Consider the following 23,485-nt stretch of genomic DNA (forward strand, 5'->3'; position numbering starts at 1 on the left):
AGCCAACACCCCTGAAAGAGCATCACCTAATCTCTCTGTCGCCTCAGCTCCGAGAAAGGCGCAGGGAATTCTGGAACAATTCCTTCGTGCAACTGTTGCACCAACATAACCTTGCTGCAAATGCTACGAACTGTTGGATCTGTGGGTTGCTCCCGCATGCCACTGGACACTCCATCCCCTTCATCCCTTCACCCTTCTCAGTTCACGGCTCTTGCCTCGCCTGGTTGATCCTCATGCAAGAGAGCCACAGGGACAACGCCACCTCCAGCCGGACAGTGTCACTCTTCTACTCTGGGTTCTGGCTGAACAAAACAGGAAAGACTCCAGCTGCCCTGTGTCCTGCGCTCGCAGGCACCACCTTCATCAAAGACATTCCAGCCAAAGAACGAGTCGAAGTACAGGTGCTCCACAATCCAGCCAGAACCACCTTCTCTCATCTGCAGAAACAAACTACCGCCACCCTGACTGTGGCTCTGTCCGTGATCAATGTCACTGGCCTTGTGTGCCTAGAAGGCCAGGGAACGCAGCTGGTGGGTTACAGCGCCTGCCGAGTCACCAGAACATTGGACTTAGCTGAACCCCCTTCTTTTGTTGCTTCTCCGAATATGTACTTTGTGTGTGGCACCAAGGCTTACACCTGGCTCCCGAGAGGATGGAAGGGCACCTGTTATATTGCCTTCGTTCTTCCACCCACATATGTAGCCCCTGCCAACCACCACCGGCAGAGGCGTGCAGACGACCTTGGACAAACCGACTCCACCGGAGCACAGTTCCTGGATGCAGCAAAGGGACTTGTTCCTCTGTGGGGTCCAATGGCAAATAGCCGTGCTATCCGACATCTGACCCAGGCCGTAGAAACAACGATCAACATCACGGCTGGCATCCTCGCTAACAACACTGCGGAACTTCAGGCGGTCCGCCTTGTGACCCTTCAAAATCGACTCGTCCTAGACGTAGTCCTAGCCGACCGAGGAGGAGCATGCCGCATCATCGGATCCAGCTGCTGCACCTACGTACCTGACAACTCGCCTTCAGTCTACAAAGCCATTGAACACCTCCACAGACTGTCCTCAGAGGTTCACCAAGAGCAGGAAGGATGGTCGCTTGGGAGCTGGTTTTGGGACACTTTGAAAAATTGGGGTTGGAAGTTGTTTTCCTTCGTGCTGATACCTATTGTAATATTATGTGGGTGTTGCTTAGGTATTCAATGTCTGCCACCATTGTTCGGCCTTCTCTCTAGCTACATGTGCCCAAAGACTTTGGACTTCCGAAAAGAGCACATGAGCCCCCTCTATGAAGTAGAACTACGTGGCCTTATGGGGATAAATCCGAACTGACAAGTTGGCGAGACATGTTAAAAGGGAGGACTGTGGAATTTTAGTTTGCGATCTGAACATCGTCTGCGCCAGCTTGTCACCTATGCACTACGCGCGCGTCAGCCATTCTAGGTCACCTATGTATTACGTGCACGGCAGCCATTTTAGATATCATGGTCTCCCTGTCCACGACCGATCGCCAGCGCGCCCCTCTGACCCAGCAAGCATCCTCCGCGCACCCTGGCTCCCCCCTCCCTCCTCCTTACGAGCATGACCCATCTGCATGACCCTGTCCTTGGAAGTCATGCCAGCGCCTGACCAACACCTCCTCTCTTCCCATGAATGCCCCTCTGTTGATAAACCTCCCCTCTGCGCTGGATTGTCCACGCAGCATGAATACCACTCCATTGATGGCCCCTCACCCGGTGTCCGACTGTCCACACAGGTCCGAGGCCATTGCCTAAGCCGAGAGATACCATTTACTGCCCTTATTGTATGAGGTCGCTCTCCTTCAAAGGACCCTCTATTGATCCAGGCCTCCCCACCCCCTGTGACATGATCAGGCGCACACATCCCAAGACTCGACGAAACACTCAGCTGCGTGATGACCCTCTCTCTTATCAGCAGGTTGAGGACCTCCATTGTGAATGTATATGGGGGTGGGATTAACACGAGGATTACGGGGATGTCTTTTCCCATGCCTTACAAAGTTGTGATTGTATTAAAGGAAGGTCACATGCCATAAACCAGTGTATAAGAGGCCAGGCCTCTGAGTGGCTGCTAGAGCACCTCGAGACGATACCTTGTTGTCTGATCTGATGTGTTCTGCTCCGTCGGAATAAAACTTCTGTTTCCTGCCTTCTGGTCTCCGGCGCCTGCCTCATTGCTTGGTAATTTGAATGGTAAAAGGGCGGTTAGCGCCGGGCAAAACTTGAGAAAGGTCCTAGCCCTACCTTTTTCCACAACCGGTTCTGTTGCTGTGCGACATTCCCAGAGACTGCGGCAGAGTGCGGCGTCCTGGGGCTTACATGCAAACGGCAGACGGGATCTAAAGTTCTAAGAGTGCCCGGTGGCGGCAGCATGGAGGTCGGATCGGAAGTTACGGTTGGTGGAGCGCTCCCCCCTTTCTGTGATACAGTGAGTGGCGGCGTCCGATTGCACATCCCTGGAGCAGGAGGCAGGGTTTGGTGGTATCCCCGCAGCGCGACCTGAGTAATGTCCCTGTGACGGCTGGAGCGAGGGCAGACAAGGATCCCTTGACGCCATTTTGGGGGCGCGCACTCCTGCTTGCTGTGGAGGGGCATCATATTCACCGAGGACGTGCTGAGGTACACCGTGCTTCGTGGGTGGGCTGCCTCACACTCACAAACTCTACTTATTAAATTATCTCAGGCTGCTGCGAACGTCTGCCCCCGGGGGTTGTACTGCCAGCATATGCCACTCTGGGAAGGAAGGACCCACGCTCTGTCCAAGGGGCATGAACCACAGTAAAACAATGGTACTCGGGACCCGTGAGCAGCCAGCAGCCTCCTCACCTATACTCAGGGCACACACAACACTCATATCCTGCGCAGTAGTGGGGAACGGCGGGGGACCTAACCCCTCTGCTTTGCCATTCACCAGAGGCACGCGCATGGTAGCATAAGGGTCCCGAAAGTCTTTGTGCAGCCCTCAGGATTCGGGGTCTGGTTTAACCGGCTGGCTGTGGCGGCATAGTGGTCGGTCCAGCGGACTACAGCACTCAATGGCCCTGATCAACATGGGTCCATCACTTCTGCGGCCGCCATGAGCAACAGAAACGCAAAAGGAACCAATCAGGCAAAACTGGATAAATTTGCGTTTACAAAGTCGAAAGGAGATGTGCAGGACAAAGACGTCCCAATATCGGCTAGAGCAGATGGTGGAGTCACGCAGGACGTGACCCTACAAGACATCATGACCACCCTGAATAAGGTGGATTCCCGTATTGGGACTCTCGCAGCAGATCTTGCCCTGATCCGCGCAGACTTTAATAAAATGTCCACCAAGGTGTCGGAGGTCGCGACTACGACGGCGGCCCTGTCATCGGACACTTCCACCCTTAAAAAACAGGTACAGCAACTGGAGGCGGACAACAAACTTCTGGCGGCCGGCCTCGAGGATCAGGAGGGGCGATCGAGGCGGAACAACATCCGCCTTATTGGCGTGCCAGAGGCGACAGGGGTTCCGGCGCGGGATCTCTTTGAGGAGGATTTAATTACGATATCAAACAAGGGGAAAGAAAGGTTGGACGATTTTTAAGGGGGTCCAATGTACTTGTCCTGACAACAATAAACAACAATCGGTGTACAGAGTTCCCCCAGGAGAGCTCAAGAAATTTAGCTCAACCAGTATTCTCTCTCACTCAATTTAGACAAAGGGTGAAGTGAGGGTCTCGAGTGTATGGTGTAGACCCATATTCCAGAATGTAAGGATACCTCACACAGGCTACCGACAGGACTACAACTGTAGCCCCAGCCGATAGTCGTCCAGCGTCATCATCGGTATCCTGCTCCTTCGGCAGGCTGGCGGTGCAATGCCCGTCGGGCAGCGATGGGAGCTGCACTTTTGATGGAGATCTTTTATTCTGGGCCAGCGGGTGTGTGTGTGTGAGGGGCCTAGGGGAGTGTAATCGTGAGCATGGTAGTGAAGTTAAAAGAAGTCAGCGAAGTCCTGTTGGTAATAGTTTTAATAGTCAGGCTTCCTGCTTCGATTAAAAGGTACAGGGGTACTAAGGGGTGGTAAGCAATGAGACCAACCCTTACTCGACCCTTGAAGTGCAAGAAATGGTCAACATGTTTCACGCCCTAAGGGCGATTCATCAGGACCTGGGTGCTCATAAATTACTCGGGTCCTCTAAATTTAGTAGGACACCAGTATACGACCTGTACAAGTGTCGTATCGAAATGGTTCCACACAGGGGACTTCCTGGGAACCCTAATGTTTCCTCCTGGAAACCTCACGCGCCGTCCAGGTGGGGCCGGCAACGAGTGAGGTAATCCTCGAACGTCGCTGCAGGCAGGCTTCTCTGCACCTACCCCTCCCACTGGAAACCAACGATCTGGACAGCCGGGCCGGGCCGGCTGTCCAGATCGTTGGTTTCCAGTGGGAGGGGTAGGTGCAGAGAAGCCTGCCTGCAGCGACGTTCGAGGATTACCTCACTCGTTGCCGGCCCCACCTGGACGGCGCGTGAGGTTTCCAGGAGGAAACATTAGGGTTCCCAGGAAGTCCCCTGTGTGGAACCATTTCGATACGACACTTGTACAGGTCGTATACTGGTGTCCTACTAAATTTAGAGGACCCGAGTAATTTATGAGCACCCAGGTCCTGATGAATCGCCCTTAGGGCGTGAAACATGTTGACCATTTCTTGCACTTCAAGGGTCGAGTAAGGGTTGGTCTCATTGCTTACCACCCCTTAGTACCCCTGTACCTTTTAATCGAAGCAGGAAGCCTGACTATTAAAACTATTACCAACAGGACTTCGCTGACTTCTTTTAACTTCACTACCATGCTCACGATTACACTCCCCTAGGCCCCTCACACACACACACCCGCTGGCCCAGAATAAAAGATCTCCATCAAAAGTGCAGCTCCCATCGCTGCCCGACGGGCATTGCACCGCCAGCCTGCCGAAGGAGCAGGATACCGATGATGACGCTGGACGACTATCGGCTGGGGCTACAGTTGTAGTCCTGTCGGTAGCCTGTGTGAGGTATCCTTACATTCTGGAATATGGGTCTACACCATACACTCGAGACCCTCACTTCACCCTTTGTCTAAATTGAGTGAGAGAGAATACTGGTTGAGCTAAATTTCTTGAGCTCTCCTGGGGGAACTCTGTACACCGATTGTTGTTTATTGAGGATTTAATTACAACTCACCTCCAGCCGCGGGGTCTGTCCAACTTCTTCTCAGTTGAGCGGGCGCATCGGGTCCAAGGTGGCAGACCGAAACCGGGGGCTCCCCCGCGACCCATATATTTAACTTCAGGGACAGAGACGCAATCCTGCAGTCCGCCCAAAGAGCCCCTCAGATCCGGATACACAATGGCGCCATCACGATTTTTCCAGACTACACCGCAGCAGTCACGAAACAGCGCAGAGGATTCCTTGACGTGAAGAAGGCTCTCTGGGAGCGTGAAATAAAGTACTCCATGTTGTTTCCCGCCAAATTGAGAGTGGAAGCTTAAGGAAAGGCGTGGTTTTTCTTCATGCCTGTAGAAGTGCCAGACTGGCTGGATGGCTGGCGAAAGGCCACACGATCGGGCCGTACTGGACACCGCGATGCACGACGCAACAGGCGGACATGGAACAAGAGTGAGCACAAGTCCTCGGAAAGACGCAAGATGCTGGATGGCGAATGGATCTGCAGCGCCTTGACAGCGTCAAGGCCTCGCTTCCTCAGGACTCTTTCCTTTCTGGTATCGTTGTACTGTTGCATGCAAAGATGTAAAAATGCGCACGCTTTACATTGCTCCTGATCAAGTACTTTTGGATATAAAATGTGGGTGTGACCTGCCAAGATGATATCAAGGGGCACTTATGAAGGTTGTCTTGCTTTGGTTCTAATTGATGTAACTCGAAAGGGACGCTGGGTCTTTCCAGTCCTCGGAGTGGGGGGGCGGAGGTTGTTTTCTCTTACCCCCTTCGTTGAAGAACTGGGAAAGGGTATTAAGCACTCTGCTTTGTTGGGGTGGCGGGTAGTTGTGAATCCGTCAAGCAGGGAGGAGGGTGGGAGGGGAAGGGTGGTTATTGAGAGTTGTTTCATGTTTCACTGTTTTTATGACCAGGGCAATGATCATCAAAATGTATATCCGTTACAGTTTTTGGGCATACCGCATTGGGGTTAGTTTGACACTACACTACTTATGGCAGTAGGAACAATGCCAAGTGTTGAGGGTAGGGTGATCTATCCTCGAGGCTGAGCGCAAAATTAACTTGGAAACATCAAGGTTTCTTATCCATCGTTCATCAATTTATTTATCCAGTTTCAAATTTTCAACAGAATATTAATCCATCAAGAGTTAACATTGTTTCTTTGTGTGCATAATGAGGTTCTTATGTCACAATGTTGATATTAATATATCCTTTCTACTTCACCCAATGCATTTCGGGTCATATACATCTGACCCTTCGTCAGGGATCTGCAATGAGGGACAAACAGGACCATATTAGTCACTCCTTTACAATATAAAATGCTGAACATCAACAATAATTATATCTGGTCAAGAAACATGTAATGAAAATAGGACTACTGTTCACCTGAAAATTGTGCCCTAAGATAAACAAAACTGTGCCATGAGATGAACAAAAGTAAGTCGTGACAAGCTACAAAGCAATATCTAACATATTTAGCCCACACTATGCTCGATACGTTTACAAGACTTCAAGATATGTGCACCCTCCCAACCAGAGCAAAGTGCGTATATTAAAAGACCCAAAATGATATGCTAAGACAAATTATCACAGTAATTCGCGTTGATTGACTTACAGAAATGCGGACGCCACCGTGCCTCGAAGAGTTTCAATGCTATCGAGACCCATGTACAAACAGGTATATTATTGGTTGAACAAGTGTCATGTGATCGCGAGTTGAACCAATGGGTACGCAAGTGTTACCAAAGGCCCCCACCATGTGACCCGAGTGTGATGGAATCAAAACAAAACGCTGCGGATGATCTTTATCGTGGGAGACTATTGCGGTGATGCTTTAGATCGAAAACAGCGTGATACGAAATAAAATAATATAACCGTGTCATCATGAAAACAAATGTACTTATGCTCAGCCTGAATGTATGCAAGTGTAAAATAATATACTAATTCATCAAAAAGGAGCTGCGGGGATCAGAGTCATTCAAAAGTCAATGTAATATCTGCCAACAGATCATAGAAAGCAGGCGTGTTCCACACGATCATTAAGACCAATCGGATGATTCGAATTCAATTTTTTGATCCAGAAGAATTCTGCCCTTAGTCTTTGTTTCACCGGGTCCATGTCTTGGCGTGGCGAGATGGTCTCCAGAACCATGAATTTTAATTATGAGATTTGGTGTCCAGCTTCTTTCCAGTGACATGCTAGAGAAGATTTAAAGTTAACAAGCCTAATATTGCTTTTGTGTTCTGTAATGCGAACTTTAATTTTTCTTTCCGTTTGCCCAACGTAAATCTTGCCACATGGGCATTTGATGGCGTAAATACAGTTCGAGGTGTCACAAGTACTGGTGTGGCATAACTCAATGGGATATCCTTTGGTGGGATGCATGATGATGGTACCAGTTATTACGTTGTTGCAATGGATACAGTTCAAACATTTTAACATTCCTTTCCATTTGTGTTTCTCCTTTTTTGGCGTATTTAACAGTTCTTTAAGATTTTTTGATCTTTGGAAAGCGAATGTTACCTTTTCACTGTATAGGTTGTTCAAGTCAGGTTCATTTTGAATAAGATGCCAATGTTTATTAATGATGCGTTTGATTTGACATGATTCCGTTGAGTATTTCATTACACACACAGTTTTTTGTTTGATCGTTTTAACTTTAGACTCAAGTAACTTTTCTCTGTTAGTTTTGTTCACTTTATCCAAGGCATTCTGCAAAGCCTCTCTTTTCATACTTCCTGGTTTGTGACTGCAGTGCAATTTGTAAATCCTCTGTGTTGGACGTGATCCTTTTGAGTCTGATATATTGTGACGTTGGTAGGTGTTTTTTGAGGGCGTCAGGATGAAAGCTTTGAAATAACAAGCTGGCGTTACGATCTGTGGTCTTTTGAAAGACTTTGGTTTTGATGCCATGGTTAGTTAGCATTATTTGTACATCCAAGAATGCAATAGTTTCATTGGAACTGGTATGTGTGAACTGAATTCTCGGGTTATGCGAATTTAATGAGGCAATATTACTTTCCAATTGTTCCTTAGGACCTTGCCAAATCAGAAAAATATCATCGATGAAGCGTTTGAACATCATTAATCCTTTTGTCCAGTTTCTATTGCTCAAAATGTGCTCGGTCTCGAATTTGTTCATGAAAATGTTCGCGTATGAGGGGGCCCCCCCAAAACCCATAGATGTTCCATTGGATTGATTGAAAAATTTCCCATTCCATTCAAAATAACTATGGTATAATGAAAATTGCATTAATTCCAAAATCAAAATTTGTTGGTACTCTTCCAGATCGCTATTAAATAGGCGCCATTCTAGTGCTTCGATACCCTCCTTATGAGGGATGGATGTGTACAACGCGAGAACGTCAATAGTTTCAGTAGGAACAATGCCGACACACTGAGGTTGGTTCTGGTGACCCCTGGTTTTGGCGCGAAGTGGAGCAATGGCATGGCCTGCCGTTGACTTTCCTGGGCAAGGCAGCCCTTTTTAAAATGATGACGCTCCCACGGTTTTTATATGCATTAGAGAATACCCCATTTCCCGTTACACTAACATATTTTAGGAAGATAGAGGCGGCTGTCTCTGGCCTGCTCTGGGGAAGCACCGGCACGCATAGTCAAGTCAAGTCAAGTCATGAAATTTGTATAGCGCACTACATACCCAGAGGGTTTCAAGGCGCTTAGGAAGGGGAGGAAGATTATTTGTCAAATATCCATGTTTTGAGCTGCTTTCTGAACGCTAGGTGGTTCTGGGTGAGGCGAAGGTAAGCGGGGAGTGAGTTCCATGTTTTAGCAGCCAGGTAAGAAAAGGATCTGCCTCCCATGGTGGTCTTGTTGATGCGAGGTACAGTGGCGAGGGCTTGGCTGGAAGAACGTAGTTGGCGGGAGGGGGTGTAGAAGGATAGTCGAGAGTTGAGGCAATCTGGTCCGATGTCGTAGAGTGATTTGTGTGCGTGGGTAAGCAGTCGGAAAGTGATCCTTTTTATTGACGGGTAGCCAGTGGAGGTCTTTAAGGTGACCAGAAATGTGTTCGTAGCGTGGGAAGTCTAATATGAGCCTGGCTGAGGCGTTTTGGATTCGTTGGAGTTTCTTCTGGAGTTTAGCGGTGGTACCTGCGTAGAGGGTGTTTCCGTAGTCCAGTCGGCTCGTGACCAGAGCGTGAGTGACTGTTTTCCTTGTTTCGGAGGGGATCCAGCGAAATGTTTTTCTGAGCATGCGAAGAATGTTGAAGCAGGAAGAGGATACGGCGCTGACTTGTCTGTTCATTGAGAGTGAAGAATCCAGGATGACGCCAAGGTTCCGTGCGTGGTCTGTCGGGATGGGTGCTTTTCCGAGGGCTTCCGGCCACCATGAGTCGTCCCAAGCAGAGGGGGATGTACCTAAGATGAGGACTTCTGTTTTATCTGAGTTCAATTTCAGACGGCTGTCTTTCATCCATTCGGCTACTTCTTTCATTCCTTCATGTAGGTTAGTTTTGGCGGTGCTGGGGTCATTGGTGAGAGAAAGGATCAGTTGAGTGTCGTCCGCGTAAGAGATGATGTTGAGGTTGTGTTGGCAGGCGATGGCCGCGAGGGGGCTCATGTATACGTTGAAAAGGGTGGGGCTGAGTGAGGATCCTTGAGGTACTCCGCAGATGAGTTCAGAGGCTTCGGACTTGAATGGAGGAAGGCGGACTCTCTGGGTTCTTCCGGTGAGGAACGAGGTGATCCATTCAAGTGCTTTTCCTTGGATTCCGATGTTATTGAGGCGTTGTAGAAGGGTGCTGTGGCAGACTGTATCGAATGCTGCAGAGAGGTCGAGGAGGATGAGGGCGACTGTGTCTCCATTGTCCAGTAGAGTTCGAATGTCGTCTGTTGCTGCGATGAGGGCGGTCTCAGTGCTGTGTTTTGCTCGGAAGCCAGATTGTGAGGGGTCGAGGGATTTGTTGGCTTCGAGGAAGGCGGCGAGCTGGTTGTTGACGGCTTTCTCGATGACTTTGGCCGGGAATGGAAGAAGCGAGATGGGGCGGTAATTTTTGAGTTCGGTGGGGTCGGCTGTTGGTTTTTTCAGAAGGGCGGTGAGTTCAGCGTGTTTCCAGTCTTCTGGGAAGGTAGCGGAGTTGAAGGAACAGTTGATGACGTCTCTGAGGTGCGGTGCTATGACGGAGTCTGCTTTGTTGAAGATGTGGTGAGGGCATGGGTCTGTGGGGGATCCTGAGTGGATGGAGTTCATCAGGCGGATGGTGTCCTCAGTGGAGATTGGGTTCCAGGCGTTAAGGGTGTTCACGGGGGGAAGATGGTCAGCAGATGGTAGGGTGGGTTGGTTTCCGGGTTGGTTGTCAAAGCTGTTGTGGATGTCTGCAATCTTGTTGTGGAAGAATGAGGCTAGGGAGTCGCAGAGGGTTTGAGAGGGGGTGATGTCGTTGGAGTTGGCCGAGGGATTGGAAAATTCCTTGACGATGTTGAAAAGTTCCTTGCTGTTGTGGGCGTTGTTGTCAAGTCGATCCATGAATGCTGTTTTCTTGGCTTTTCGGATCAGTTGGTGGTGAGTGCGGGTGGCGCTTTTGAAGGCGTCCTTGGTGCTGGTGGTTGGGTCTTTTTTCCAGGCCTTTTCAAGGGAGCGGCAGAGTTTCTTGGACTTCTTGAGATCATCGTTGAACCATGAGGCTTTCTTGCTGCCAGGTTTGCTTTGACGTTTTTTCAGTGGGGCTAATGAGTCGGCGGTGTTGGATAACCATAGGGTGAGGTTGGCGGCGGCTTCGTTGGCGTCAGAAGAGAGGGCTGGGGAGTTTCGAAGGAGCGATGCGGAGATTTGGTCCGTGGTGATTTTGTTCCAGTTTCTTTGCAGGGTAGGTTGGGAGTGGTTGATGGGTTTCGGCTTGTTGTAGGTGAAGTGAACGCAGCTGTGGTCGGTCCATAGGAGATCCGTAGTGTGGCTGAAGGAGACATGATTGCTGGAGGTGAAGATGGGGTCGAGTGTGTGACCTGCGATGTGGGTGGGGGAAGTGACTAGTTGTTTAAGTCCGAGGTTGGCGAGGTTGTCCACGAGGGTGGCGGTGTTGTGGTCGTTTATCTTTTCAAGGTGAAAGTTGAGGTCTCCTATAAGAATATATTCTTTGGAGGGGAGCGCGTGTGGAGAGATGAAGTCCGTGATGTCTTCACTGAATTTTGCGCGAGGTCCCGGTGATCTGTAGAGGAGAGTGCCTCTGAGTGTTGTTTTGGGGTCGATGTGGATCTGGAAGTGAAGGTGTTCCGAGTTGGCGAGGTTGGCGTCAGAGCTAGTAGAGATGCGGATAGATTTCTTATGGACGATAGCGACTCCTCCTCCTGTGTGGCTGGTATGGTCTTTGCGGGTGATCTTATAGTCTTCAGGGATGGCAATGGTGATGTCTGGAGCGGAGGAAGCGTTCATCCATGTTTCTGTTAGGAAGGCGACGTCTGAAGAGAAGGAGTCTAGTAGGTTCCATAGGTCAATGGCGTGCCTGTGCACCGATCGGGTGTTGAGAAGGATGCATTGTAGGTGGTTGGGGTCGGGAATCTGTGGTGTGGTCGTAGCGGAGATGTTGTCGGTGCCGACGAATTTGCAGGAGTAGCAGGAGAAAGGTCCATGGGTGTGTCCAGGAGCGGCTTGGACGCAGTTGGGGGAGCGGCCGGGGTTGAGGGCTAGGAGGGTGGCGGCATCATAGATAATGCGGGAGGGCTGGGGAGCGCGAGGGGCAGGGGGTCTGGCGCTGGGCGCGGTCCAGGCGCGGACGGGCGTAGACGGGCTTACCTTTGGCGCACCTTCGGCGCGGATTGGGCGCGGTCGCTGCGCGTGGACGCTGCGCGCGTGAAGAACTGTCATATATGGATAGTGGAGGGGGAGGGGCGAGGGCGTCACAGCTGGGAGGCGGGGCGGGCACACGAGGACAACAACAAACAAAATGGAGGCGGAGGGCGGGGGGCACAGCGTAGCGCTACAGTCAAACGCGCTAACAGGACTGAAAGCGGTGTGGAAACAATTAATAAAGCGCTAGCGAAGCAAAGCGGCAATAAGCAACACAGCAGATGAATAGTATCCAAATGAAATAGTACAATTAAAGCAGTTCAGGCAAGGCAGCGCTATGGAATAGTTGATACAGCAGGCGGAATGTAACAAATCAGTTCAAACAAGGCAGCGCTAAGAAATAATTAATGCAGCAGGCGATATGAAATCAAATGAAAGACGCTTTTTAAATCAAAATTCTAGCAATGCAGCGCGATAAAACCAGATGCCTGCAAGAGACACTGGGAGCGACCACTCAGCTTGTAGAAAGCGGATTCGGGGCTGGTACGACGGCGGTATAGCCCATCCGGATATCCAGTTGTATTATTGGGCAGCACAATTGAAAATAAATAACCAATGGTACACACGCCTCAGGCGAACCAGAATTCCAGACAGACATGAGCTGGGAGATGCAGGAATTCTCTCCACTCTATATGATAGGGGTAAATCTTCCTCCCTCATAGGACCGAAGGTGCACACAATTAGCATATGGTACACAGCGCAGGTTCGTCTCAAATGCAAAGATACTATCACTCAAATGACTCCACTCTGGTCGGAGACCTAATAGGTATCTCCACGGTGGGGGATTTATAGAAGAAGGGTGCAATGGTGCCATTTGACCAGCTTAGGACCCAATATGAGCTAGCACCCACTGAGAGATTTCGGTACATACAGTTCAGTCATGCACTAGGCTTGGTTCTCCTGCCCGGCACCAATATACCAGAGGACACCCCTTTGGAAGACAGACTCCTTACTGAGCACATGCCCAAAAAGGCTATGTCATTCACCTATCATAAATGAATCAATAACATGCCGGACACGACACCGACACTTAAGCACAGATGGTCCACTGACTTGGGTGAGATCGACGATGCGGATTGGCAGACGGCGCAGTCATCCCCACGGGAAATAGCCATATCTTCGAGACTCAGATTAGTGCAGCTAAAGATACTTCATCGCGTGCACTACACTAGGGCCACCCTACACACCATAGGGATTGCCACACACTATTTTTGCCCGAGAGGCTGCGGGGAGGTGGGAACCTTTTTTCACACTATATGGTAATGCCCCGAGATTGCTGCATATTGGGCCAAAGTCCTGCGAACATGGTCACAGGTGGTAGAGGTGTTGGTTGTCCCAGAACGGAAGAGTTGTCTACTGAACTTTTGGGAGCCAAATGATCTTTCACACTCTGCTCAGGACTGGGTTACGCTGGGTGCAATGTTTGCCAAACGTAATATAGCCAGAAACTGGAGGTCCGGGGAGTACCAACGCTTAGAGACTGCTGCAAGGATTTAGATGCGGCTATGATGGCAGAAAGAGTGGTATACACTCACCGTGGATGCCCCTGAAAATGGGAAAAATATGGGGTGCCTGGAACAAATTCAGAGGTTATCTGTGTGAACCACCCAATCAGGACGGAGATGATGAGTCAGAGTCAGGGAAGGGGTGGCGAGTTCCCAAAAAATGCCCATATGGATAAATATGCTGCATCAGGTTTTATCGATGTGTGTGAGGTCACTGACGTCTGATATAATCCATAATGCTTAATGTGAATGCCATTTGATTGTAATATGCCCTGCTTATGTTTTAAATCAAATAAAAAAATTAAAAAAACATTTTTTAAGTACGTGTACATCTGTAATGCAACAGGTGCTCATGTACAGGGCTCCGATACCTTCGGGTCAAGTTCGCGCTATCAAAACTGCAACAACAAAAAAGTATAAAATAGAGGTATGGGTAGTCACCACGGAAACCAAAAAAAGCAAGATTCACTGTTAATATCATAACCTTGCAGTCAGAAGGGAGGATGAAAGCAACATAGCATAAAAAGAGAAGATGGAGATTATCAATGAAGAGGATTACTGTGGTCTTCTAGCAGTGCACCACTGTCCCCTTTCTCAAGCTGGAATCAACAGTTTAGAGATTTGAGAGCATGAATAGATCTGACCATGCATGTTCTTGGTAATCCTGCTTTGGCTTGAGAGAAAAAACACTGGCAAGCCCAAAAGTGCATGTAACTACAGACATACACAAATGCTGCTTGCATGTGCTGCAAGCACAAATGCGGATTAGTATGCTCAAACCAGATGACTGGGTTTGCCACTGCTTGGGAGGGGTGGGGTGGTGGTGGTAAAAACGATTTGATTTCTGTATACAATACTAGGGGGAAAATTTATTGCAACAAACTGTGTGATGATGGAGTGTACTTTTCAGATGCAAAACAGTCCTTCATGCATTCTAATGGAAGCCCTTCCTAAAGGGCAGAATGAAACTTCAGACAGCTAACTACATGAGGTGAGAAAGGATGACTCCTTTAAGAGTAGTCAATGTTCCAGTCTGTGTATGTATTAAAGAACTGAATGTAACCACCACCCACCATCTATTGTGGTCAACATGAGCTTAGTAGTTCACAGGAGCCATAATCCAGCTGGCCAACTACTACCAACCAATGTCAGCCTACTATTAAAAAGAATTAGATGGGGCCCGGTTTGTAATGCCTGGTATTTAAGATGGAAATCAACTTCCACTCCACCAGATATGGGGAATACATCTTACCTAGTTGAGAACACTGGGGGTTGCGCAGCAATAATAACAAAGCTGCATTCAGCCCTAACATCCAATCAGCCCAGAGAGGGACGACCAAATAGTCATTGCGCACTTAGGAGGGGGCAAGTAACTCCTTCCCTGCCCTGCTCCGCGAGCAGAGCAGCCCCGCCCACAAAGGAAACATAAAATGATAATGAAGTTATCATTTTGTTTTTACTTATAAGTTTTATATATAGCTAGCTAGACCCAAAGGTATCGGAGCATTTATATGATCGTGAAAAAATATGGCACATAAGGAACGCAATAACACATCAAGCGAGACTCAATCGATAATACTACACAAAGAAGAAGAAAAACAAGAACAATTGGAGAGGATCTAATAGACAGCATAAGCAGACAAACAGCTGACTATGACAGGGGGTCTAGTCCTGTACAAGAGATAATGAACCAAATTCAGTAATCTAAGAGTTAAAGTATTTGCTGAGCTGTTGCAGGTCTCTTTTGAAGCAAGGGAAGGAGGGGGTGCATCAAAGATTACTAGGTTGAGAGTTCCATATGCTCAAAGCATTTCTGGAAAAAGAGCAAGACTTGGTTGCTGATTTTTTTTAGATTGAGAGGTAGGAGCAAAAGTGCGTTGGAGCTTTTCATAGAACGAGTGGGCCCTGCTTCCTTAAGCTTGTTTTCTATGTAGTTGGGTGTATGTGAGTGAAGGGCTTTATGGATGAAACAGTCTTGTAAGTAAGTCTTCCTTCGGTTGAGGATCCTGAAGGCAGGAGTGATGTGTTCAAACAGTTTAACATCTGTAATGAGCCAGGCTGCCATATTTAAAACTGATCTAAGGGGGGCAAGGTGAGTTTTTGGCGTCCCAGTGAGAATGGCATTACCATAGTCCAGTTTGGAAAGGACCAGAGATTGAACCACAATCTTGAAATCATAGGAGGGAATGAATGGTTTAATTTTCTTGAGGTGTTTTAGTGCGTAAAGCGCTCCCTTTGCCATATTTTTGATGTGCTCTTGATGTGCTCTTTCATTGACATGTTGTCCAGGAAGAAGCCAAGGGACTTTGCGGAGTTGAACAGAATGAGAGAGCAATTTAAAGCATTCAGGTTGGAGTGCCATTTGTGGATTTGTAGGCGGTTGCTTTTGTGTGAGAATAGAATTATTTCTGCTTTCATGGGTTAAGCTTTAAGTGATTAGAGTAAAAACAAGATTGTAACTTGTTCAGTGTGACGTTGAGATGTCGAATGTCACTGGCGTTTACAGTGCATTGCTTAAACGCAGTTTGGCGTCACTCCTCCGCCATACCGGAGGAGCTGCCCCTGCCCTCGCCACATTTTGCGAACAAAGTTTAACGAGAGCAAAAGAATGCGCCACTTGGCAGAGCTACAACACAGGGGGGGGGGGGGGGGGCAAAAATGGAAAGCATGCTAAAAGATGCAAGGAAAAAAAAAAGTTAGCTTGGGCAGCAAAAACACCCAGAGGAAGAGTTGAAACACATGCTCAGTGCTAGCACCAAGAAGCAAGGGCTATGTTAAAAGCTTGGCAAGCAAAACCACAGGCAAGGTGCACGACGTCCCAGCTGAAAATGGGTTGTTCACGTATCAAACCTTTATGTAAACCCCATTAAAATAAGGGTCACCATAAAAAAAAAATAACTCACTTGCTAATGCCCTAGATGGTCTATAGGACAACCCAAGTGTAGTCAACTAAAAGGGGACATTACGTATTCTGAATTAAATCATGATGGATTGAGCCCCAGGCCCAAACTGCCTACCTGCGAGTACATTCAAGGAAGATCTGGCATTATGGGCACCTTATATACACAACGTTTTTAACAAATGCATTTTTGTGTCTGCCATCCCGGAATCATGGAAAGGCTCCATTCTGCATTCAGTTCATAAAAAGTGAGCCAACACCTCACCTGAAAATTACAAGCTAATAGCCCTACTGGATGTAGATGCTAACGGCCACATGCATCAATGTTCCCGTCTGCGAATTCTTAATTGCGAAAATTATGGAATCGCAATTAAGAATTCGCAAACTGCTATGCATTAAGAAATCGCAATTTTTTGGGGGGGGATTTCTTAATGTTCCTTAATTGCGATTCACAATTTGCGAATCGCAATTAAGGAATCCCTTTTCATTGATTCCTATGGGCCTAGAGGCCCATAGGAATGAATGTGAAGGCATTCTCATTTTGCAATTAAGGAATCGCAAAATGAGAATGCAATTTCAAGGGTGCAGCGGGGATCCGAAGGACCACCCCTGAAATGTACCTTTAAGTACTTTTTACACACACACACACATGCCACAAGGGCATGTGTGTGTGTAAAATGAATCTTTCAAAAATGCACTTTTGTGCATTTTTGAAAGTTATCGCAAATTACCCTGAAGTTTAACTTCATGTTAATTTACCACTTCCTATTTGCGATTTAGCAATTTTAAAAAAATCATGCATTGCATTTAAGAAATCGCAAAATTGCGATTTCTTAAATGCAATCGCAATTTAAGAAATAGGAAATAAATTGCGATTTCTTAAATTCCGAAAAAAGCAAAAAAGCTTAATGCATCCCAAATCAATGAATTGCATTCGCAAACGGACGAATTTTGCGATTCGCACCGTTTGCGAATGCAATTCAGTTTGATGCATGTGGGCACAAGTCCTTTGCGAAGATACTCTTACATGAGCTGGATTAATGATAATATCATCCCATGCTATCAGACGGGTTTCATGCTAAATGCCTCAACAATGGACAATGTGATAGCTCTTTCCTATCTGGGGCCAAGGCCACTGAAAAATCCACTACCCTGCTCTGGGTCTGTCTTTTTTTATTACAACGCTGCGTTTCATGTATTGGATCGCAACCCCCTTTGGGCAAAACTTGCGGATTGGGAAATACCAAGGCAACTCCTGGCTGCTATCACAGGGCTGTACACAGACATCTGGGTCCAGATTAAGGTAACTCAAACCCATGCCACAACAAAAATACATACAAATAAAGATCTAAAGCAGGGATGCATCATTGCACCTACCTTGTTCAATCTATATGCAGATGACTTAGGTGTGGAGTTATTGAAAGGAAATATCTTTCCACCTAAGCTAGGCCACACCTAATTACCCATCATTCGGTATGAGAATGACTCATACACTAATTGGGATAAAGAGGGCCTGGGTACCCTACATTTGTATAACACCGAGAACTCACTGGTTCCAAATACTGCAAAAACTAAAGTCCTGGTTTGTGACCAAAGAGCCAAGAAACCACGTGGAATGGCAGTTGGGCCCTTTAAGTATTATTTATTTATAAAGTTTTATACAGCGCGAACATGACCCATGAGGGTATCAGAGCGCTTTACAATACACAGTTATTTTACAGTAGATGATTAAGGTAATATACATACATTCGAAATTCGCCATTCAATACAAAAAGAGGTAGACCGTGGTATATGGATAGCATAGGTGGCTAGTAGTCTTTTAAGAATTAAAGTCTTAGGATGTGAATTTGTTCATTAGAAGCATTTAAAGTCTTTTTTGAAGGAGGTGATTCTGCGTACATCTGGGAGGTAGGCAAGTTCCAAATCTTCGGTGCGATCCCTGAGAATGCTCCCCAACCAGTTCTCTTTATGGAAGGATTGTGCTTTCAGTAGTAGTGAACTCACGCTTCACGATTGTCTGCAACCTCCCGACCGCTCTAGCTTTTGTGCTAAGTAAATGGGGTTTTTGCTATGCAGGGATTTATGGGTCATGCAGGTGATCTTCAGTTGTATTCTTGCCTCGTAGGGTAGCCATTTCAGAACTTTCAAGGTCGGAGAAATTAGATTATTTCTTTTAGTTCCCCAAGACCAGTCTGGCAGCAGCGTTAAGAGAAGCCCTCCGCGGGGCCAGCTTGTATTTGGGAAGACCCCATAGAGTGGTGCTTCAATAGTCCAATCTTGGTAACACTAGGGCTTGAACTGCCATTTTTAAGTCAGTTTATGGGAGAAAGGGTTTAAGTTTCCTTAGGATACTCATCTGATGATTAGCTCCCTTGGTGGCATCATTAATTTGAGCCTGCATAGTAAAGTGTTTGTCTAGTGTGACTCCTAAGGATTTCGCCGAGTCAGTGATGTGGGGAATGCAGTCAAAGGAAGTTATATGCTTCATCCTTAAGTCTATCTTGGGTGTATGATTAAGGGGGGTGGTAGATGAGAAGGAATTCCTTTTTATTGGTGTTAAGCATGAGGCGTACAAATATAAATTACGTTGGAGTCAGGATATCAGACACCGGCCAATCCTTTTTGCATGTAAAGGCCTGGAAGACTTCTTGACTATTTGGACTCTAGCCTACCATGTTCTTTGATCAACTCGTTGAGGCTTTTTTTATTGAACTGTCTGCAAGCATAAGAAATGCTTTGTATCTTTTTTGGTTTTATTTCACAAAGTTTTTGCTTTTATCCTGACCCCTGGCATGTGGCACTTTGGAACTTGACACACCATTTCCTTTTTGGCCACCTCATGTTTCACTAATACAGTGATGTTTCTTCAATATTTGAATGTGCCTTTTTTAATACAATCTATTGTGTTAACATTCTGATGGAATTGTAAAGATTGTAATAATCATACAATAAACTATTGATTGTTATATTAAAGAACTGGTGGCAATATGTATATATTAAAGAACTGGTAACAATATGCCTGTTACACAGCTCTGCTGTCACGTCAGACCTTAAAAACAACATCGAACTGAAAGAAGGGGGGGCTTAGGGTCTAGTTCATGTTTGCTTGATGTGCAACCCCAATCACTGTCACAGTTAATAGAGGTATTTACTTTTCAAAAGTTGTCTTTAGTGTCGCAAGATTTACAGTCTCTCTTGGTTACATCACCTACATTTTGAACATTCTCTCACATTATCAACATTTAAGTGCTGTTGGTAAAGCAACATGCCAATAAAGTTTCAAGTGATACAAAACATTTTTACTATATTCAAATACTGGTGGTAATTAACGCCAATGTACGGTTCATACCATATCCTCCCTGCAAATGTAAACAAAAACAAAACAAAAAAAAAAGAAGTGCCAAGTATTCATGGATTTACCACAAACAGGAGGTGCAAAACTGATACACTGTGCAAAAAGCTAAATATCCTGCCCAGTGAGAGAGCTGTTCAAATTGCTGAGAAAAGCCTGTATCTAAAAACATGCATGTAAGAGAAATCGGAATGAAAATAAGCAACATGAACACATATTGTGCACGCCAAGCACAAAACGCATTGTGCAGAAACACCGTCCTAAAGAATGGAATAGATCTGCTACAAAACTTTTCCGCAGCAAAATAACAGCGTTATATACACTTTTTTAAATATAAATTATTTACCACTGACAACTCTTAACGCCGATTCTTTCTAATATTTTGCAGCAAAGTTAATGCCACTGCTGCCAAGCATTATTGCTATGTTACCACAGCTCAGCAATACAGCATGATTTACCCCAAACCTAACCTCTAGTTCAAATGTATCTGTCCTATAATAATTCTCTCTTCGCTTATACCCTTTTGGGAGACTTTTTAAATTAAAAACTAAAACAAAAAATAGTTCCAGAAATGAGAGACATGAAGTTACAAATTTCGATATTCTGGTGCTTAAACGAAGTCTTCCGGATTTAAAGCCATGGATGTTGTCTTAAACCCACAGCTGAGCACTCTTTTCCTCTCTGATGTCTTCTGGGTCACTCCCTACACCCGGGTGAGGCTTTTCCAACCCCCCCCTATTACCCTGCATTACGTTTGTCGCCATATATATAAAATCCAATAAGTAAGACTGTGTCTGTCCCCTTATCAATTTGTTTAAGTTTTTTACCATCTGTCATTTAACGTCAAAATTGAATGTCCAGTACCAAAAATGGAATTAGAGACAGGAGTTTAGGTATGGGACTTTATGACACTCTCCGAAACCGATAGCGAACCTTTATTACCACATTAACTACTTTTGAAGACCACACCTCCCAAATAAAAAAAAGAGATCCATCGAGCAATGTGTTCATGGCAGTCTGTCTTAAAAGAATGGCTTTAGACATTATACTGACACTTTATTAAACAAACAAAAAAAATCATCCACGTATAGGTTCTAAAAATAAATTAGGCTTGGATTTCCCGTTCCACAACAATGAGATAAATGAGAAACCTACGTTGACTAACTAGACCAAATGATTTAAATGCATCTTCTGAAGGTCATTATGTTCTTCCAACGCTCGAAAGAATTTTAAGGTTAAAACGATTCCAAGTCTTAAACATGGCGCAACATCTATGCAATTTTACGAATTACAGCATACAATCTTCAAATTGTCACTACGAAAACCAGTGGGATAGCAATATAGTAAACTTCTATATTAGTCAGACGAGGTAACATGATATAGGCAACTAGTACAACACAAAGCTATCCTCTATTTACACATGGTTATGACAAACTCAACTTTAAACAACGTGCCACTTTACTAGGATGTATGAAGAAAAAAAATTGTATGAGGCAGCAAATTACAACGAAGTAAAGCGCTTCCTCAATAGTTGGTGTAATGTGCGAGTGATGATACAGACCATTTCGTAACCAGCAACGACAACGAAGACAGACTCAAGGCATAAGCTATGTAATTATGTTCCACAAATAGGGTGCCTGGTAGCTGTCAGTGGCATTCACGCCCCTCTTTCAGAATTCCGTGCCACATACTGCATGTGCAGAAAACCTTGAATTGTAAACGTCTGAAGCAATGCGGGCAATGAGCCCTTGCCACTACGTGCAGCGGTGACCTCTCTAAATGTCAGCAATGCGCACGTAAGGGGCAAGGCCAGTGCCCGCTACCCTCACATCGGTACACCTCCCTGCAAAACGGGTTGTACCTGGGGATTGTGCTTTCTTACTATATGTCGATAACAATGTAAATTGACCACTCAGTCCACAAACGATCCCGGTGCTGAGGCCACGCCCTCTGCAGATCCACCTGGGTTCCCCCTGAGCACAGCCTTTTGCCACATCTCCCTCTGGGTACTCTACAAACATAGCAAACTGTCTCCCCAGTTATTCCCCCTGAGCCCCTCCTCACACACTAGGCACCTCGCCGAAGCACCCCAGACCAATACCTGCATCCCCCAAACACCTCCCTGTAGGTGTACAGGCACTCGCTTCCTTTTCTGTAGTCTATGCTCTCCCGGGATACTGCACCGCCCGGCCCCTTCGTGATCTACTGTCGCTTGCTCTCTCAAGCCTACTGTCGCTTGCTCTCTCAAGCCATGCCAGCGGGTACACTTTGAGCCCTTGCCCACACCTATGCACTACCAGTGAACCCCTGCCTTCTCGCTTCCTTGTCTGCGACTTCTCCGACAGGTGGATGTTGGCCTCTGCGGCCGGCAACGAAACCTCTTCCGGGCCAGGGGCTCACCTGCATCCCGGGCACCTGCACTGCCACAGGGGAGTGCGCCATGGCGGCGGTGTGTTTCTACGGCCCTCAGCTCCTCGGCAGCGCGGTCACTCCAGGCCCATGCTCCGCCGAGCGACAGGGCCTACGGTGCGGGGCCTCGGGCCTGCGCTCCCCGGCTTCTTCGACCTCGGGCAGGGCCTGCTCCCACAGCCTCTCCGGCCTGCGGCAGGGACGGTTCGGGTCCCTCCGGTGCCTCCTTCCGTGCGGCCAGGCAGCGTTGGACGAGGCCGGGGCGCTCCCCCCTCCTGTGCTGACTGCGGCGGGCTCAGAGCGTCATGTCTGCGGCAGCCCCTCAACCCTCGCGGTGTCAGGAAGCCGAAAACGAAGGTGTCTGAACGGCGGGGAGGAGTCGTCCGGCCACAGGCTCCAAACAAGCTAGAGGCCCGGCGCTTGGACGTCACTCGCTGAGCCCGGCCCAGTGCTCGGTCCCGCCCCTCCGCCAGAGCCACCGAGCGCGACCCTGCTCAGCGCTCCGGAGCACCAACCCCGCCTCCCCAAACCGACAAACACCCGCCTTTCGACTCACACAACTGCAGCTCTTCCGCCACCCAGCCCCCGATCTAAGCCTACCACGAAGCCCTCGTTTTCCAAGCTTGGAACCGCCTCGTTTCGCAACAAAATGGCAAAGCCAATAGTCAGGGTGTACTGTGTAGCATCGTGCAGGTCAGTTTTACAGCAATCAATTTCACAAGTACAGTTACCACCCTTCGTGACATTGCAGCTTTCCAGCACGGCTACCAACAGCGAACTAGGGGGGCTGGGGGTGCTGACCCACCCCCAGGAAAACCTTGCAGAACTTCATTACATTACTACATTAAAAAAAAGTTTTAGAAAACACGTGTGTTTGAATATTGCAATGCAAATTAAAAATGCATAGGAAGTAATACATTTGTTTCTTATAAAGCAACGAAGTAATGGGAAGGATGAAAGAAGGAAAGAGAGGGGTGTAAGTTGATGAGTTATATACACAGGTGTCTGATTACAGCAATGGATAAATAATTAAATGTACAACAAGCTGTATATAATAGAGAGATATATAATCTGAAATAAGAAGTCAGGTAGGTTGAAGAACTGCCTAAGCGCAGGCTGACGGGGTAAACAACAGAATTGTCAATGAACTGTAGAATGGTTGTCCAAAGGATTTTTTCGCTTTAAAGCAATTGACATGGGTTGCATACAAGCAGTGTCTTTTCAATGATTATGGCAAACTGCTTACCACCATGCTTTAAATGACAATTGCGTAGAGTTCTTCCAATGTCGAGTTATTTGCTGAA

At 47.1% G+C, this 23,485-nt stretch overlaps 1 protein-coding gene across 4 annotated transcripts in view; it reads right to left on the reverse strand.

Annotated features, from left to right (window-relative positions):
• The window catches only part of STK26 (serine/threonine kinase 26), a 234,213-nt gene extending 211,382 nt beyond the window's left edge, over window positions 1-22,831 (reverse strand). The window contains exon 1 of one of the 4 annotated variants that reach the window (XM_086918710.1): window positions 22,173-22,831. In XM_086918710.1, coding sequence (XP_086774836.1) covers window positions 22,173-22,214 — 42 coding nt within the window. In that variant the 5' untranslated portion in view covers window positions 22,215-22,831. The remainder of the gene's footprint in view (window positions 1-22,172) is intronic. The other 3 variants (XM_086918713.1, XM_086918711.1, XM_086918714.1) reach the window with 3 other exon arrangements.
• Between the last annotated feature and the right edge of the window lie 654 nt (window positions 22,832-23,485).

Source organism: Lissotriton vulgaris, chromosome 4_1, assembly GCF_964263255.1.
Source record: "Lissotriton vulgaris chromosome 4_1, aLisVul1.2, whole genome shotgun sequence".
Lineage (NCBI taxonomy): Eukaryota > Metazoa > Chordata > Amphibia > Caudata > Salamandridae > Lissotriton > Lissotriton vulgaris.